At 41.8% G+C, this 14320-nt stretch overlaps 1 protein-coding gene across 1 annotated transcript; it reads right to left on the reverse strand.

Annotated features, from left to right (window-relative positions):
• Nucleotides 1–1591: 1591 nt before the first annotated feature.
• On the reverse strand, nt 1592–14273 carry klf5a (Kruppel like factor 5a). The gene is made up of 4 exons (XM_085183025.1): nt 13316–14273; nt 11097–12228; nt 9819–9878; nt 1592–7146 (listed from the first exon to the last, which is right to left on the reverse strand). Exons 1-4 carry the CDS (start codon nt 13478–13480, stop codon nt 6968–6970), a joined length of 1536 nt encoding a protein of 511 aa, XP_085039151.1. The 5' UTR covers nt 13481–14273; the 3' UTR covers nt 1592–6967.
• Between the last annotated feature and the right edge of the window lie 47 nt (nt 14274–14320).

The raw sequence follows: 14320 nt of genomic DNA on the forward strand, positions 1-14320 counted from the left end.
ATCTCCTTTGCACCCTTCCTGAGCGTATGTTTCAACTAAAACCAGAAGATATGAATGTTAGGTTGTCTCCTGCTTCACTGGGAGGTCACATTTTGCAATGAGTTTGCCTACCAAAGATGAGTGTTTGCCATTCAAAACAAAAGACTCAACAATGGTACTTGGTATCCTGTTTGGGGGTTTTTTGCGATGACAAGACCTCAGAGTTCCCCAACTGATTCCTCTCAAACAGAATAAATCAGTTCCTCAAACAGAAACAGTAACAACAAAAGCACAAAACATTCTTAAGCCACAGGTTCAAGTCATTGTCTACTGTACACTCATATGAAAGGCCACTGACCAACTGCTGCGTATCATTTCCCTCACGCCCTTCCATTTATGGATATTTGAAGCTTTACACGTGTAATTACACGTTTCTGATTAGTCACATGCAAAGCTGAAGTTGGTATTGTGTTTCGCAGCCACTCGTGTCAAAAAGTTTGAGATGAGTTTGGCTTTATACCAGACTTACTAACTGGTAACACAATGCAGTGTGCACAGAAGTGGAGATTAATATGTTAAACAATGACATTTTTTATTTATGAGGGGTAGGATTTTTTTTTAACTCACTGTTGTGATTGGGAATAATACATTTTCAAGAAGGCATGCAAGAAAATATTGTTTTAAAATAGAAATACATCATAGCTGTTTTGTTTTGATCAGTTTCACAACAAGAAGGGACATATAAGATACTTTAAAGAATGTTGACTGTGTGGTATTTTTACAAAATGCTGTAATCCAGTTATTTTAGTCTGTCTGTTGATTGTTTCCATTATAAGAAGAGCCAAAAACAACAAAGTGAAACACATTTACTTCTATTTGTGTCATGTATTCCTTTTGTTTGAGTGAAGAGTTCACACAAACACCTCAAAAGTGTCAAGAAAATTACATTAATTACATTTACCGAATTTCCCAGAGGAACCCACCTGAGGGATTAATAAAGTTTTATCTAATCTTTTATCTAATCTAATTTAATGAAGCGTAGGAGCGTTACAGTGTAGAAAAACTGGGCATTTCAAATTACAATACAGTAAAATGACAAAAGTATTAAAATATTAGAATCAAGATAAAGGTTAAAGTAGCAATTTTAAAATCTATTTTATATATATTGTATTTTGTTTTATTTTTCATTCTTCACAGTAACTAGGTAAACTCAAAGTAGTAGGATCACTACATAATATTTCTATATAATAAAGCAGCAACTGAAAATACTCAGGTAAAGTGCAGCAAAGCTATATTTAAGTACTGCACTTGTGTAAATGTCGTTAGGTACATTCCACCTCTGCAGCTGACTGACATGTTGGACTGAACCGTGAGGTTCCAGTTATACGAGTAAGACTGTACAAGTAACCAAATGGTGACCACATGTGCTCATCACCTCTAATCTGAACCTATAAAGTGATAAAGATTGCGAGAAAACGTGGAGAAACGATTAGCTGTTTGGTCAGCGAGGCCTTCAGTCCAACCCAACAGCCTAGGAGTTTTCAGTAAGTAAACAGCTATGATTAAGAGCACGTATGTGGATGATATATAACCTGTGGAGTGTTTCTTTAAAAAAAAAAAAAACATGATAAGAACCACTCAGAGTCACACCTCAAATGTGAAGGGAAAAGGTTTTTGTTGTATCCCCACTTAAAGTGTGACTCTGAGTGGGCCCTGAGTGTTCAGTAGGTGGAAAGATATTTGTCTGATATGCAGGGAAACGTCACAGGTTTAAACTCTGAGCTCATTTTACATTCAGTGGAAGCATGAGAATATAGTTATCTAACCTGAGATGACTCGTAGCTGTTGCAACAGATTTCTGACCATCAATTATTACTAGAAAATGCTCCTTCAACAGGAACTATGACTGTTATTTGGGTTTACAATGTCATGTTTTTCTCATTTGTCATTTGTCAAGTCATGTTGAAACTCCTTGACAACCGATTGTTTGAAACACTGCTATGTTTCAGTGAGGCGGTGACAAAAGCGTGAACTTGAAAAATGAAGTCAATAAAAGACAAAATAACACAACACTTCAACCTTCAGAACAGCGGCTAAAACTCATAATAGTATTTTTGTGGTCCACTTATTTCATTCTCAGAATGTAAGGTCACTAAATTTCAACAACTATGTGTGTATTTCAGTCATGCTACTGTTTGCCAATCTCTTGTATCTGTTGTTTGATTGTTGAAGGGTTAGAAATTCATTGTTGATCATCAGCCATCCAACGGGATAATGAGCTCCCTCAAAATCAGTCAAAATCAGTCAATATGACTTTCACTGCATTTTCCAGTCCAAAGCTTTTTTTAATTTCATATTTTAGGGTTGCTATTTTCTCTTAATCAATCAGTAGTTCTGGTGTCAGTCCTAGCAATGACACCATTTGCTTTCAGTTGTGAGTAGCAGTTTGTGAATTTTTCATCCATGCTTGTCACCCAGTTGTGGCTATTTTATGTTTTTTTTAAACTAGCGACGCAATTGTCACTCAGCATTAGAAGAAACTGAATCCCTGAAACTCCCTCAAGATATGTGAAAGGTTGCAACACAGAGGTCCAGTCCTTTCTCATTTGCTATAATGTGTTTCCAGAGAGTACTGTCTGAAAAAATAACAATGAGAACATTTAGTCCAAAAATGTCTGAAGCCTCAGATAAGGTTCATATCTTCGCTGTGAATTTTGTCCTCCCCCATATTGAAAATTTCTTCACTCTTCATTGCCTTGCTGTGACTGTATGTGCTTTAAGCCCATGACTCAAACGTGAATTTCTGTGCAGCTGAATGATCACTGCATTATATGCAAGATTGGGAATCAGATTTAGACACAAAGGCCCTCTCAAAATTTAGGTAAAAATATAAGAGCCACTTTTGAGGCCTTGTCCTGTTGGTATATTTCAACCATAAGTGCTGTTTGCTTATCAAGATCATACAAAAACTACCAAAACCAAAAATTCAGGGGAACGGCCAGAGAAAACGCCATTTTCCCCAGTTAATAATTCGTCTTTAGTTGAGGCCAATCTTGGCTTAACTTAAATGCTAAAGCTATAATAGTGACACAGAGATAAACACTGATTACCGAAACGTGTCACACAAAGTGTCATCTAAACTACCAGGAGCAATTTGGGTCTTGACTCAGGATGCACCTGTAGATTGAGGAGTGTTCTGGTACTTTTGGAATTTCTTTGGCCTACAGTGCTCGGCTGCACGGCCCACGAAGTCCCCCGTGGCGGTTGTCATATAGAGAACCATCTATCAGCAGGCATGATGAGGCTCTGGTATCCGATTTCAGCCTTCTAATATTTTCTAACTGCTGAGCGGTTCACCTCAGGCAACATTTTTAAAAATGAACGTAACGTCGTAATATGAAAACCTCCTCAATTTCTGATATTATCTTTAACTTTGTGTCAGCGTGTCAGTTGTTGCGGTATCTCTTCAATCTTTGATAACAACGTGTTCTATTCTGAGAATATTGGGAAGGGTTGATTTTGGAGGGAGCTGCATATGTGTGTGTGTGTGTGTGCGTAGATGTTTGTGTCTAGCTGGGCTCCCCGTGGTCATTCTATTGGTCTTCTGGGTGGGTGGTCTGTTCCAAGAGAGGAGTACTGGAAACATTATACCAGCGTACACACACGCACACTTTTACACATGCACAAAGGGAAACTGGGAATCACACCAACGCAGCACAGCAGAGGGTGGAGCCGGCAGGAGTCTTCTTCCAGATGTGTGATATTAATTTAGTTGATCCAAAACATGAACCGGTAGCTCCCACTCAGTCATCACCGTTTAGCATGTGTGTGTGTGTGTGCTGCTGCTGCTGGTGTCGCAGCACTCGACCTAATTTTTTAATATTTTCAGACCCATAAAACACCTGTAAGTTTTTATTGGGATAAAGTCTATTAATTTGAACCGTAAGTAAGAGATAGAAATCAAGACTGACTCAAATTCATGAGTTACAGGTGGAGGAAACTACAGAGCAGAGCAGGCTAGAGAGAGAAGAGGTACATGATTAAAAAAGGGGGAAAGATTAGGAGTGGAGCAGGTTATGAGAACAGCCTCCACTCTGACCTGTGGAGCAGCGCCCCTGGACTTTCATACAATACATTCCACTGGGGAGGAGAGGGGGATACGGTGCGTGGAAAGACAAAGAGACAGAAAATGAAATTAAATAGGAAGAGCGGAGGAGGAGAAGGAGACAAGATGTAGGAGGACGGAAGTGGTTGATTGGGTTCCCCCAGAGATTCTTTTGTTTAGATTGTTCTGCATTTCACTTCTTTCACTCTCTCCCCTCCACCTCCCACTTTTTGACATCTGAGGTAGATTACAACAGAGACCCTGGGTCACATTTATGACTTAAACCAAGAACATATGGTGTGTATGCGTGTTTGAACATCCATTTCAGTACAGTGGGATTCCCCTACGGTCCTTGAGTGGTGGTCAGATTTATTTTCTTGTCCATTGTCTCTTGCTGGGATATCAAAGGACTATTGTTTGTTGATCAGCAAGGGTTCCTCAGGTTACCTGCAGGTCCTGGACAAAAGTGCTTTGCCTTTCTTCCACATCTTCCCTTCTTATCTCCTTCTATTTTTACTTTTTAAGTATGCTGGCCCTACCGCAGAAAAGCCAAGAAACAAAGGATCAGCACTTCTACAGAAATGTTGTTAAGATTATAAAAGATTAAGCGTGGTTATGTCTTGTTTGGTCAGGCATGTTTATTGTCCCACAGGTACCTGACTTTCTATTTGTACTGCAACGGATTTGATTTTATACGAAGCTCACAGACAGATTACCAACTCCACCACTGCAGCATGTTGTTAGCAAGAAGAAAGAAGAAATATTCCCATTAACGTCAGCACAACAAGCACATCTGTAAAAGTGTCAGTTGACTTTATTAGCATCAGCTTCACTCAGTTGAAGAAAAACAACTTTTGTCTTTGGAACGTTTAACCATGGAAGAAAAAAAAAGCATCTATAAAATAAGTTGCTGGAAGGACAATATATAAAACAATGGCATCAAAATAGGTTTGACAAGAAGAAAAAAACAAAGAAAAAAGGCTCAAATATTTTTGGATGCGGGGCATTTTTCCTCTGTTTGCCCTGTTGTTTACAAAAAATAACAAAAGAGGAAAACGAACAAAAAAATTGTATTTACAGTGCATATATTTACATTAAGGCATTTTTGCTGGGGAAAAAAAGACGGTTGATCAGATACAACCCCTGCTTCTACACAATCAAATAAATAGTCAGATTTACCATTATACATTACAGTGCTATATTATCGATATGCTACCTGCAGTGAATGAACAAATACAGTTATAAGTGCAGGTTAAATCTCCCCATCAAATGGACATTCAGGCGTACATTAAAGGATAGGTTCACACTTTTTTTGTTATGCTTTTTTTTGTTTTAAACAATACTCCATATCCATATGTACATTAAAAGAGTTGGTGATTGACGAGACCCCTTTGGGGAGCGATTTCAATGCAAGCAATTGGGCAAATTCAATAGTCTGTGGGAGGGAAAAAAAACTCATCTTCAACTTTAGAAGCTGAACCAAAGTTTCAACAAGTTAATAATACATTTTAAAAAACAAAAAAACAAAGTGAACCCGTCCTTTAACAAAACGTGTCCATGAGTAGTTAGAGCCAAGATAGCTCCGTAGAGCCAGAGCATCCCAGGATGTCCACGAAGTGGCCAGATCTGTGCTGTTACATTACCACAAGGGTGGCTACCTTATATTTCAAGAGATTTACCTTTTTCAAAGCTAAACCTAAAGATTTAACAGATTTAGTTTTTCCTTTTCTTAAAAAGCACCATGTTTTTAAAACGATTGACTACACTCATCACAGCTCTGCTACTAGAGAACAAAAACACATAAATGAGAGAAAGAGGCACTTAATAAGGTGTTGGCGATGTGTTGGACATGATGCTTTGGTTAAAACAATTAACAGAAGTAAAACGCTGGGTGAGACTGATCTACACTAATAGCATGCTGCATTTTGAAGACACTTCAGTGCACATTCAAGTTTGTGCATCAAATACTGTCGATTCTGTATTAACTGTCTTAGAACACGTCTATGGGTTCTGCTTACATTTCTCTGGTTGGAAATCCATCAAAAGACGACCTGAATAATTCATCATCTAATTGCTGCTCTTTAGCATCCATCCACCTCCCTCTGTTTCTCAATCGTCTTCCAATCTCCTCTCTCTAAAATCAAAAATTTCTCCCTCTCGGTCTTTCTCTCCATCTCCATCTCCACCCCCACACTCTCACTTTTTCCCTGCTCTCTCTTCCCTCTCTCCAGAGTACAAATGCCTTCAATTTTTAATATCTGAACAGCAATGATTTGTGTGGTGCACACAGAGATGTAGTCCAGTAGTGATAATGATCGTTCCAGTGGTGAATGAGATACTTGGGCCAAAAAGGCTGAGGCTTAGATTACCAATTCTAGTGCAAATCTAAGGATTTGGTAAAGAATACAAACCTGGACATTCCAGTTCTAGAGAGAAACTAACAAATCAATGAGTAAACAAAGATTTGGCTTGACTAGTTTTGCGAACAAAAGCTTCTCTTTTATAAAAGAAAATTAAGCCAGTTCTATGTTACAATAAAGACAAAAAAGATGCTGTTTTAATTCATTCCAGTCACACCCCATCTCATCTTTTCATTTGCCCAAACACATCTATAATATGTGTATCTGGTGGTTAAGGGACCAGAAGATCATCTGGCCACCATCTTCCTACTTTAAAACCTCCAAATTGTTCCACTTGGCGTTAAGAGCAACCTGTTTGTTAGGCTATTGAAGTGTTTTAGCCCACGACAGCAGCACCAGAAAGAGCTGTGATGTCATTGAAAGTCACTCTGCATCAGGCAGCTCGTGTAGCTGCGGGACACGGAGTGAATGCTTTATGTTTTGTCAAGATGCTTGTATGTTTGAGCATGTGTGCAAAACGTTGCTAGTTCTGGTGTCTCTTCATGTGCAGGGCAAGGTGATCCGATCGGGAGAAGGAGCGTGAGCAGACGCCACACTGGAAGGGTTTGGCGCCCGTGTGTTTCCTGTAGTGACGCGTCAGCTCATCCGAACGAGCAAAACGCCAGTCGCAGCTGTCCCACGTACACCTGTACGGCTTCTCGCCTGCAGGACAGGAGAAAGAGTTGGAGTGAGTGCAAACCGCCGTGCCGTCTGGTGATCTATTCTGAGCTATCGCTTGATCACATGATACGAACCAGAGCAGGACTGTCAATATTCAGGTACTAAGAACAACAATTATTGTGACACAAGCCAATTCTCTGACTAAAGTGATTCATACAGTTGGGTGGAGGAACTGGGAAAACTGGCTTCACCGAAAACGCCAGTTGTCTAACTAGATATACAGTCAAAACACTGTCACTCAAAAGCATTCATCAAGCACTCACACGCCAATGCAGCAACCAGTGCTTCACAATTTTCCCACAGTGCCTGGTCTGTATTGTCAACTTTTCCCTCCAGGTATTTTCTTTAATGACTGCAGCACGTATGTCTTTCTGTCAGTCATTCCAGCAAAATTCACCTGCAGCTTCAGGCACTTTCTGAAAAACCAGTCTGCTCTGCTCGTTGTCCCTCTGGGAGAGTTTTGTCGTAGGCCCACAAGTTGACCAGTGTATACTCAGGTCTACTAAATGTAAAGAGGTTTAGCACTTGCTAAATATTTAGTATGCAAGTATAATTCATTTTTCTGCAACTTAAATTCAACCTGACAAACCTACAGTAACTACAGCACATGCAAAAGACCAGAACACAAAACACTTAGAATTATAACTTGTACATGTTGACGCATCTACTGCTTCTTTGTACTTAGCGTGCGTCTGATAACAGTGGATGCTTAAGAAATATGAAAGGATTGGAAGGAACTTGATTTTTGCTTAGCTAGATTCCTCCCTTTTCCTTCTTTTTGTACCCTTTCATCCAGATTTTGAAGGTTAGGTGGAATAGCATCTCATTTCAGCAAACACATTTTTTGGCTTTTTAAGATTCATGAATATGAGCCACTGTGGTGCAAAATCAAATGGAATAAATCAAGCTGTGTGGTTGTTTTCCTTCTTCCACATTGCCTTTAACCTCTATTTACATATCAAAAACAGAGTCCAGAATCAGTGTCCCCATTACTCTAAATACCCCCCATTCCATTATAACGAGAAAACAGTGAAAATTTTTTGATCCTTCTCTGTGGCTTATTCAGGCCACCAAGGCTGAAGTTAATAATAATAATAATAATAATGATGATAGTGGAAAAAAAACAACTATTTGAGAATCATTTTTCAAAGCTCTTTGCACTATAAACATAATCCCATTAACTTCCATTAAACTGAAGTGGCAGCATAAATCACAGAGATGGCTTGTTTTATAATCTGGACAAATAAAAACAGAACTATTTCCGCATGATAAACGCCGCTGGGGACACCCAAGATTTTTTTTTTTTCCCCTTTTGTTATTTAGGTGACCAACTCTTCAAACAAGCACATCAAGCTCTGCAGCATTGCTTTAAAAAAAAGAAAAACCCAGAGTAAACCTGTTAGAACCACAGTGTCACCAAACTTAAAGACACACACCTTAAACCGAACACAAGGAAGAGAGACCATGAGAAGGCGCTGTTTAAGGGGAAAAAAAAAAATCAGAAATGATTTCCAATACAGAAAGAGGATATTTCTCACAATACACCCACCCACACATGCACACACACAGACACACTAACAATCAGGGTAATGGATGTTGATGGAGATTAGAGTGGGAACTCCCAGTGGGACCCAAACGCATTAGGAATCATCTCATAGAGATTACTGACAGGTGTGTGTGGAAGTGTCCGTGTGTGGGTGTGCACGTGTGTGTACGAGTACATAAGTGTGCATTCGAGCAGCTGAATAAGAGACGGAGAACGAGTTATAGACAAAGATAGGAGTAAAGGAGGAGGGCAGGGTTGAAGATGAAAGTATGAGAGCACAAAAACAGAGGAGAACAGGATTGGATAGGGGAAAAAAAGGGGGGGGGGAGAGAAAATAACTAAGCATGGCCGACAGAGGCATAAAGAACATGTAGTTGCTGCTAGATAACATTTACGTGTCAAGTTCTCATCTTGTGGTCTGTAATAAGTGCAATCACCACAATCAGCCTGCAGCATGAGTGACGCCAGATATAATTGTCGCGTCATGTTCCTGATACCAAAATGCAAAGCACGCGCACGCGCACCCGCAACGATGTTCCGAACAAGTAGTTTAGATCCATAATTAGGACACATTCTGGCTTTTGTGTGTGTATCCAGATGAGCGAGGAATGTGTAGATATCAACAGAAGCTTTGTTTTGTTAGCTGGAGTGAGGTGGGGCCCAACACCTAAGCATTTGTTTATTGACTTTGCTTGTCCAAATCCAAGCTCAAATCTAAACGTGACAGGAAGAAAGGGAGTAAAATGAAATGCAGAGAGAACGGAATCAAAGTGGAAAAGTGCTTTAAAGCATTTGAACAATTCCTGAACGGGCGATGGGATTTAAAAAAAAAAAAACATGGCACCACACGTTTAGCACTGACCACATAGTCTGAGAGTCATCCCCTGGCAGAAGTGTGTCACTTCCACCTGTTTTGATGGAATAGTATATTGGGCAGAGGATGGGGAATGGGCTAGGATACATTTACACACACATGCCAAGAACACAACACTCTGCCTAGCAACATAGTGCCAGTGCAGATACTGAAATACGAGTCCTGTGGGCAGCGTCATTTTTTTTTTGATGGGTCTCTTTTTAAAAAGCTGCATTAATTAGAGGAATCTCTTACCAGTGTGAGTCCTGAGGTGTGCTTTCAAATGGGACGACTTGGTGTAGACCTTCTTGCAGCCTGACGACAGACATGGAGATAAACACAAACAGACAGCTTAATCCAAGTAATTCACACGTGGCAAATATGCATTTACCCAATAAACTGAGCTGTGGAATTCAAAAAATCCAAACTAATGAAGAACAGAAGCCGTTTTGGAATCAAATATAGTAAAGTGTGTTTCGTAGAGCCTCTGCTCTATCTCATCTGCTGCTTTCCAAAATGAACAAAACGGGCTCTGTTAAAAGCAGCCCTCATAGCCTCATTTGGTATTAAAAGGCATTTGATTACAAGCCTCGAATCACCAACAATGCTACCTGAAAACCTCTGTTTTCTCCTTCTGCGCACGCTACAGTTTGCTTCTACAATGTCAGAAAGGTCATTAAGGATTTTGAACGATTTAGAAAGATATTCGTCAGATATCTTATGACTTTAAGTTAGGAAACGATAGAATTTCGTGTATTGCTATGATTAAACCGTGAGCAGCTGCAACAGTGTGACTAATATACGTACACTTGGATGAAGTGTGGCTCTGTGAATATGATGGATCTGCTTCATCTGGCTTTTTAAGAAGTAAGACGTGTGCTAACGTGCTGCGGTAGGCTCTGCTTAAGCCTATTTTACATGCCGCCACAGGCTAGCTGACATTACATGTCCTACAAGTAGCTACATATCATACAGTCTGTATGTGTGTGTGTGTGTGTGTGTGTGTGTGTGTGTGTGTGCCAGCTAAAGAAAATAAATACTTTAATCTCAGCATGCAATCTCAAGTGTAACAGTATGAAGATATGTGTGTGGGAAAAAAGATCAAATGATTCAAGGAGAACATCTTTTTAATTAACACAGCCCCTGCATACAAAAACGTGCACTCTCTCTCACACACACACACACACACACACACACACACACACACAAAAACAGGTTCATTCCACAATCATACCAGTGATTACTTTAAAGCCACCACACTGTTTAAGAGCTCATAGCTGAAAGTGCCACAGTCATTTGAGGTGTGCTAATATATGCAAAGCAGTGTTTGAACCAGATAGTTTACTGAAAGGTAGTAACAGTCTGGCTGGCAGTACAGAGTGTACTCTGCCTTCACGACCCAAAGGCATAGGCAAATCATTCAAAACATGAACAGAAACATTCACTACAATGCAGTGATAAAATAAACACACAACGGTGATTACATTCACAGTGCACATTCAGTGGTGTGTGTGTGTGTGTCATTCTTCTAACCTGGGTAATCACAGTGGTGGATCCGTCGTTTCTCTAAGTCGGGGTTGTTCCTTCGGTTGTAGCGGACAGCCACCGCGTTCTGTGCTGGATTTGGGGTTGGTGTTGTCGAGTGGGCTTGAGGAAGGACTGTGGCTGGGCCTGGGACTGGTGTGGGGCCTGTAGGGTGGGGCAGAGCTAAGCCACCTGGTCCCGGGCCAGGTCCAAGTCCGGGTGTGCTACCTGCAAGCTTGGAGGCGATGGTGGCAGCATACGACGGAGGAGGTGACATGTTGTGGAGCAGCTCCTTCTGCCTGTCAGGGCTGCCGGGCTCTGAGTTTGGCGGAGAGGGTGGCAGGTAGGGCACCTGCTGCTGGAGGAATTGGGGATGTGCCTGAGAATGAGGATGTGTGTATACCCCACCACCTAGACAGCGGTAGGCAGGCTTGACAGTTTGCTCTTGTTGAGAAGCAGAAGTAGCTACTGGCAAATCATGAAAAGGTGTATGCATCGTGGTAGTGTGTTGGATCGGTTGCTGCTGCTGCTGCTGATGGTGATGATGATGCTGAGCCTCCATGCCATTGCTATGGCGATGATCCAAGCCAGAGTTTAGGAGCTGAAACAGCGAGCCGCTGTTGTCATGGTGGTGGTGGAGAGCGTGCTGCTCAAACTGTGGTGACATTTCCTGTTTGACATACACTTCTGGCAGTGAATCGCCACCGCGGCTGCCTCCCAGCTGATTGAAAACACTGGTGAATTCTGGTAACCCAGTTAATGTCATGTTTGTGGCGGAGTTTTCCATGGCCATACTGCCAGGGCCGTGGCCGGATGTGCTGCAGCTACTTGTGGGCGTAGTGCCGGGGCAGTGGGGCTGCAGGTTAGAGGAAAAACACGAGGAGGGAGATTCTGTTTTAATGTGAGTGAGACTCGGGTGGTTCTGGTGTTGAGGGGACCGCACCTGCTGGCACAAGCCCATCCTCAGGTAGCCGACGTCAGGGAGATAAAGATTCATGTTGAGGGTATAGGGAGCCCCAGCGTCAGTGAAGAACTGATCCACTGCTGACGAGCTGTCTCTGAGTGACTTCTGCTGGTTGTCTGCATGGTTTGGAAGTGGAAGAGGCTGAGGGGAGAGATACCTGTCCATCTCACACTTTGCCTGAGGATTAAAAGGGAAAACACACATTAAAAAGAAAAATTTAAGAAAAAAAAACAAAACAAAAAAAAAACAAGCAGTTAACATAAAAAGAAACTTTTTGGTGAATGAAAAGTACCACAGCCTGACTTCACTAAGTCCTTCTCAGTGCTTCTATTCTGAATCACTATTATGAGAAGACAAAAGGTTTGATAGGACAGTCACTGCTAAAGCATTTATCAAGTAGTCATCAAAAGGCAGTTGCCACATTCCCTCGCCGCCTGCAAGGCTGAACTCAGAAACCTGACGGTGGTGAGGCCCACATTTGAGGATTAAATGATGTTATGTCAATAAAGAACCTGATCTAACGCCTCTTATTTGAACATGTGCAGCTATTACAAGCCTAACAGAGCAGCCAATCGCCGGTCAAACTGCACACCACAGGTGATCAACTTGGCATAAAAAATGCTTCATTCGTACTGCTCTTTTTGGTCCATCTCCTGTGGCTCTGGGGGATCTAATCGGTATAAAAGTTAAAGAAGCAGAGCACCAGAGGATGAAACAGTAACATGAAAGGGAATGGGGAAACACCCATGTCTCCCTGCAGCAGCAGCAGCAGCAGAAACAGCAGCAGCAGTAGTAGTCTGGGGATGGGCTGCTATTTGAGGGTCCTGATCCTACCAGCTGTTATAGATCTCCCTGCTATGTTGCACAAGTTTCTTTCTAACTGGGGACAGAGTTGCCGGGACGTTTCTGTCCGAAGCTGGAGTCAGTTGCTGTCAGCGTGGTATGATGGTGAGAAGGGACGCCAAGGAGAGACCAACAACTGGTGACCAACTGGCTGGCTGGCATAGAAAACATGCGGTGAATGCGTTTTGCAGGCGGAGGTGCTCGACTACGCGTCCAGCTGGTCGCTTATTACCGAAAATAGAGCTGAATAAAGTGACGGTTACGATCGCGCAGAGGGGGACGACTGAAATTTAGACTCAAATAAATAAACAAATAAACAAGCAAACAGAAAAACAAGCTGGATTTAAAGCCAGACTGCCACGCCCATTCAGTGAAATGCATCACTAATGTGTAAAGTCGGTTTGATTTCCAACCGGTTTACCTGTGCGTAATCATTTTGTCCAGCCTTGTCTGCTTCGGTGATCTTGCAATCCAAGCCGAACAACGCCGAGTCCTCCAAGGGGAACCCAGCGGGCAGACTCGCCTTCTGCAGAGGGTAGAAGGGATCCTCCTGCACGCCGCCGCTCATCGTGAGTGTTGCGGCCATAAAGCTCCGACGCAGCGCCGCAAAAACGATCGCTTGCCGTGTGTTATTATGCAAAGAGGAGGATGCTACAGCGTACCGAGAAAGGAGTGGAGCCGACGAGGTGTAGTGCGTGCGTTAGAGTAATTAATGTGTGCCTGTCGGCTACATCTCCTTCCACTTGTTTCATCCCTCTGCTCCGGCCCACAGACAGTTTTCTATCTGGCGTTCGCAGGGCGGAGCGGCCCCAGTGTAAATACAGACCGCGCACCGCCCACCAAACCTTTAAAAACGCTTTGATCATTCATTCACCGGCCACCGCCCTACGTTTGCCATCCATACACACCGACAACAGCGCCGTAAAAAAGTCCACGAGACCGGTCAAACCGCATTAAAGTGGTGAAAGTTAAACTCATCGCAGCCACGTTAACCAACAGAGTTTTTGTAAAGTGTTTTGAGATGATAAAAACAGATAAAACGTGGAAAGGCACCGCGAAATTGGTCAAATAGTGGGTATGATACACATGACTGCATATGACACACGCGTGTTACTTAATATAGTTACAGCAGGTACAGGTGTGGTTACAGGTGTGGACTCTTGTCTAATGCGTTGTCAATCTATAAACTGTTTCGATGTTGCATTAATGGTTAGTCTAGTAAGGAATCAAGGAAACTGTTGGACAGAGCAGAAGAATAAAGTGGAATTCGATGGAAATACTTGAAAGTATTTTAAAACTGTACTTGAGTAAAATGAGACCTTCTGTTACAGGAAATATATGTGTTGTCATCAAACTTATTAAAATATTGTGGGTTTATTTGACTCCTATAACCCATCAAATTAGTAAATTACCAAACAGTCACAAT

Source organism: Neolamprologus multifasciatus, chromosome 13 (genome assembly GCF_963576455.1).
Source record: "Neolamprologus multifasciatus chromosome 13, fNeoMul1.2, whole genome shotgun sequence".
NCBI lineage: Eukaryota > Metazoa > Chordata > Actinopteri > Cichliformes > Cichlidae > Neolamprologus > Neolamprologus multifasciatus.

Coding starts and splice junctions, on each gene's coding strand:
- klf5a (XM_085183025.1), bottom strand. CDS start 13,480: ATGGCCGCAACACTCACGATGAGCGGCGGCGTGCAGGAGGATCCCTTC. Junction 9,879..11,096: donor CCACCACTGTGATTACCCAG/GTTAGAAGAATG, acceptor GTCTGTCGTCAG/GCTGCAAGAAGGTCTACACC. Junction 7,147..9,818: donor ACACCTCAGGACTCACACTG/GTAAGAGATTCC, acceptor CCTGTCCTGCAG/GCGAGAAGCCGTACAGGTGT.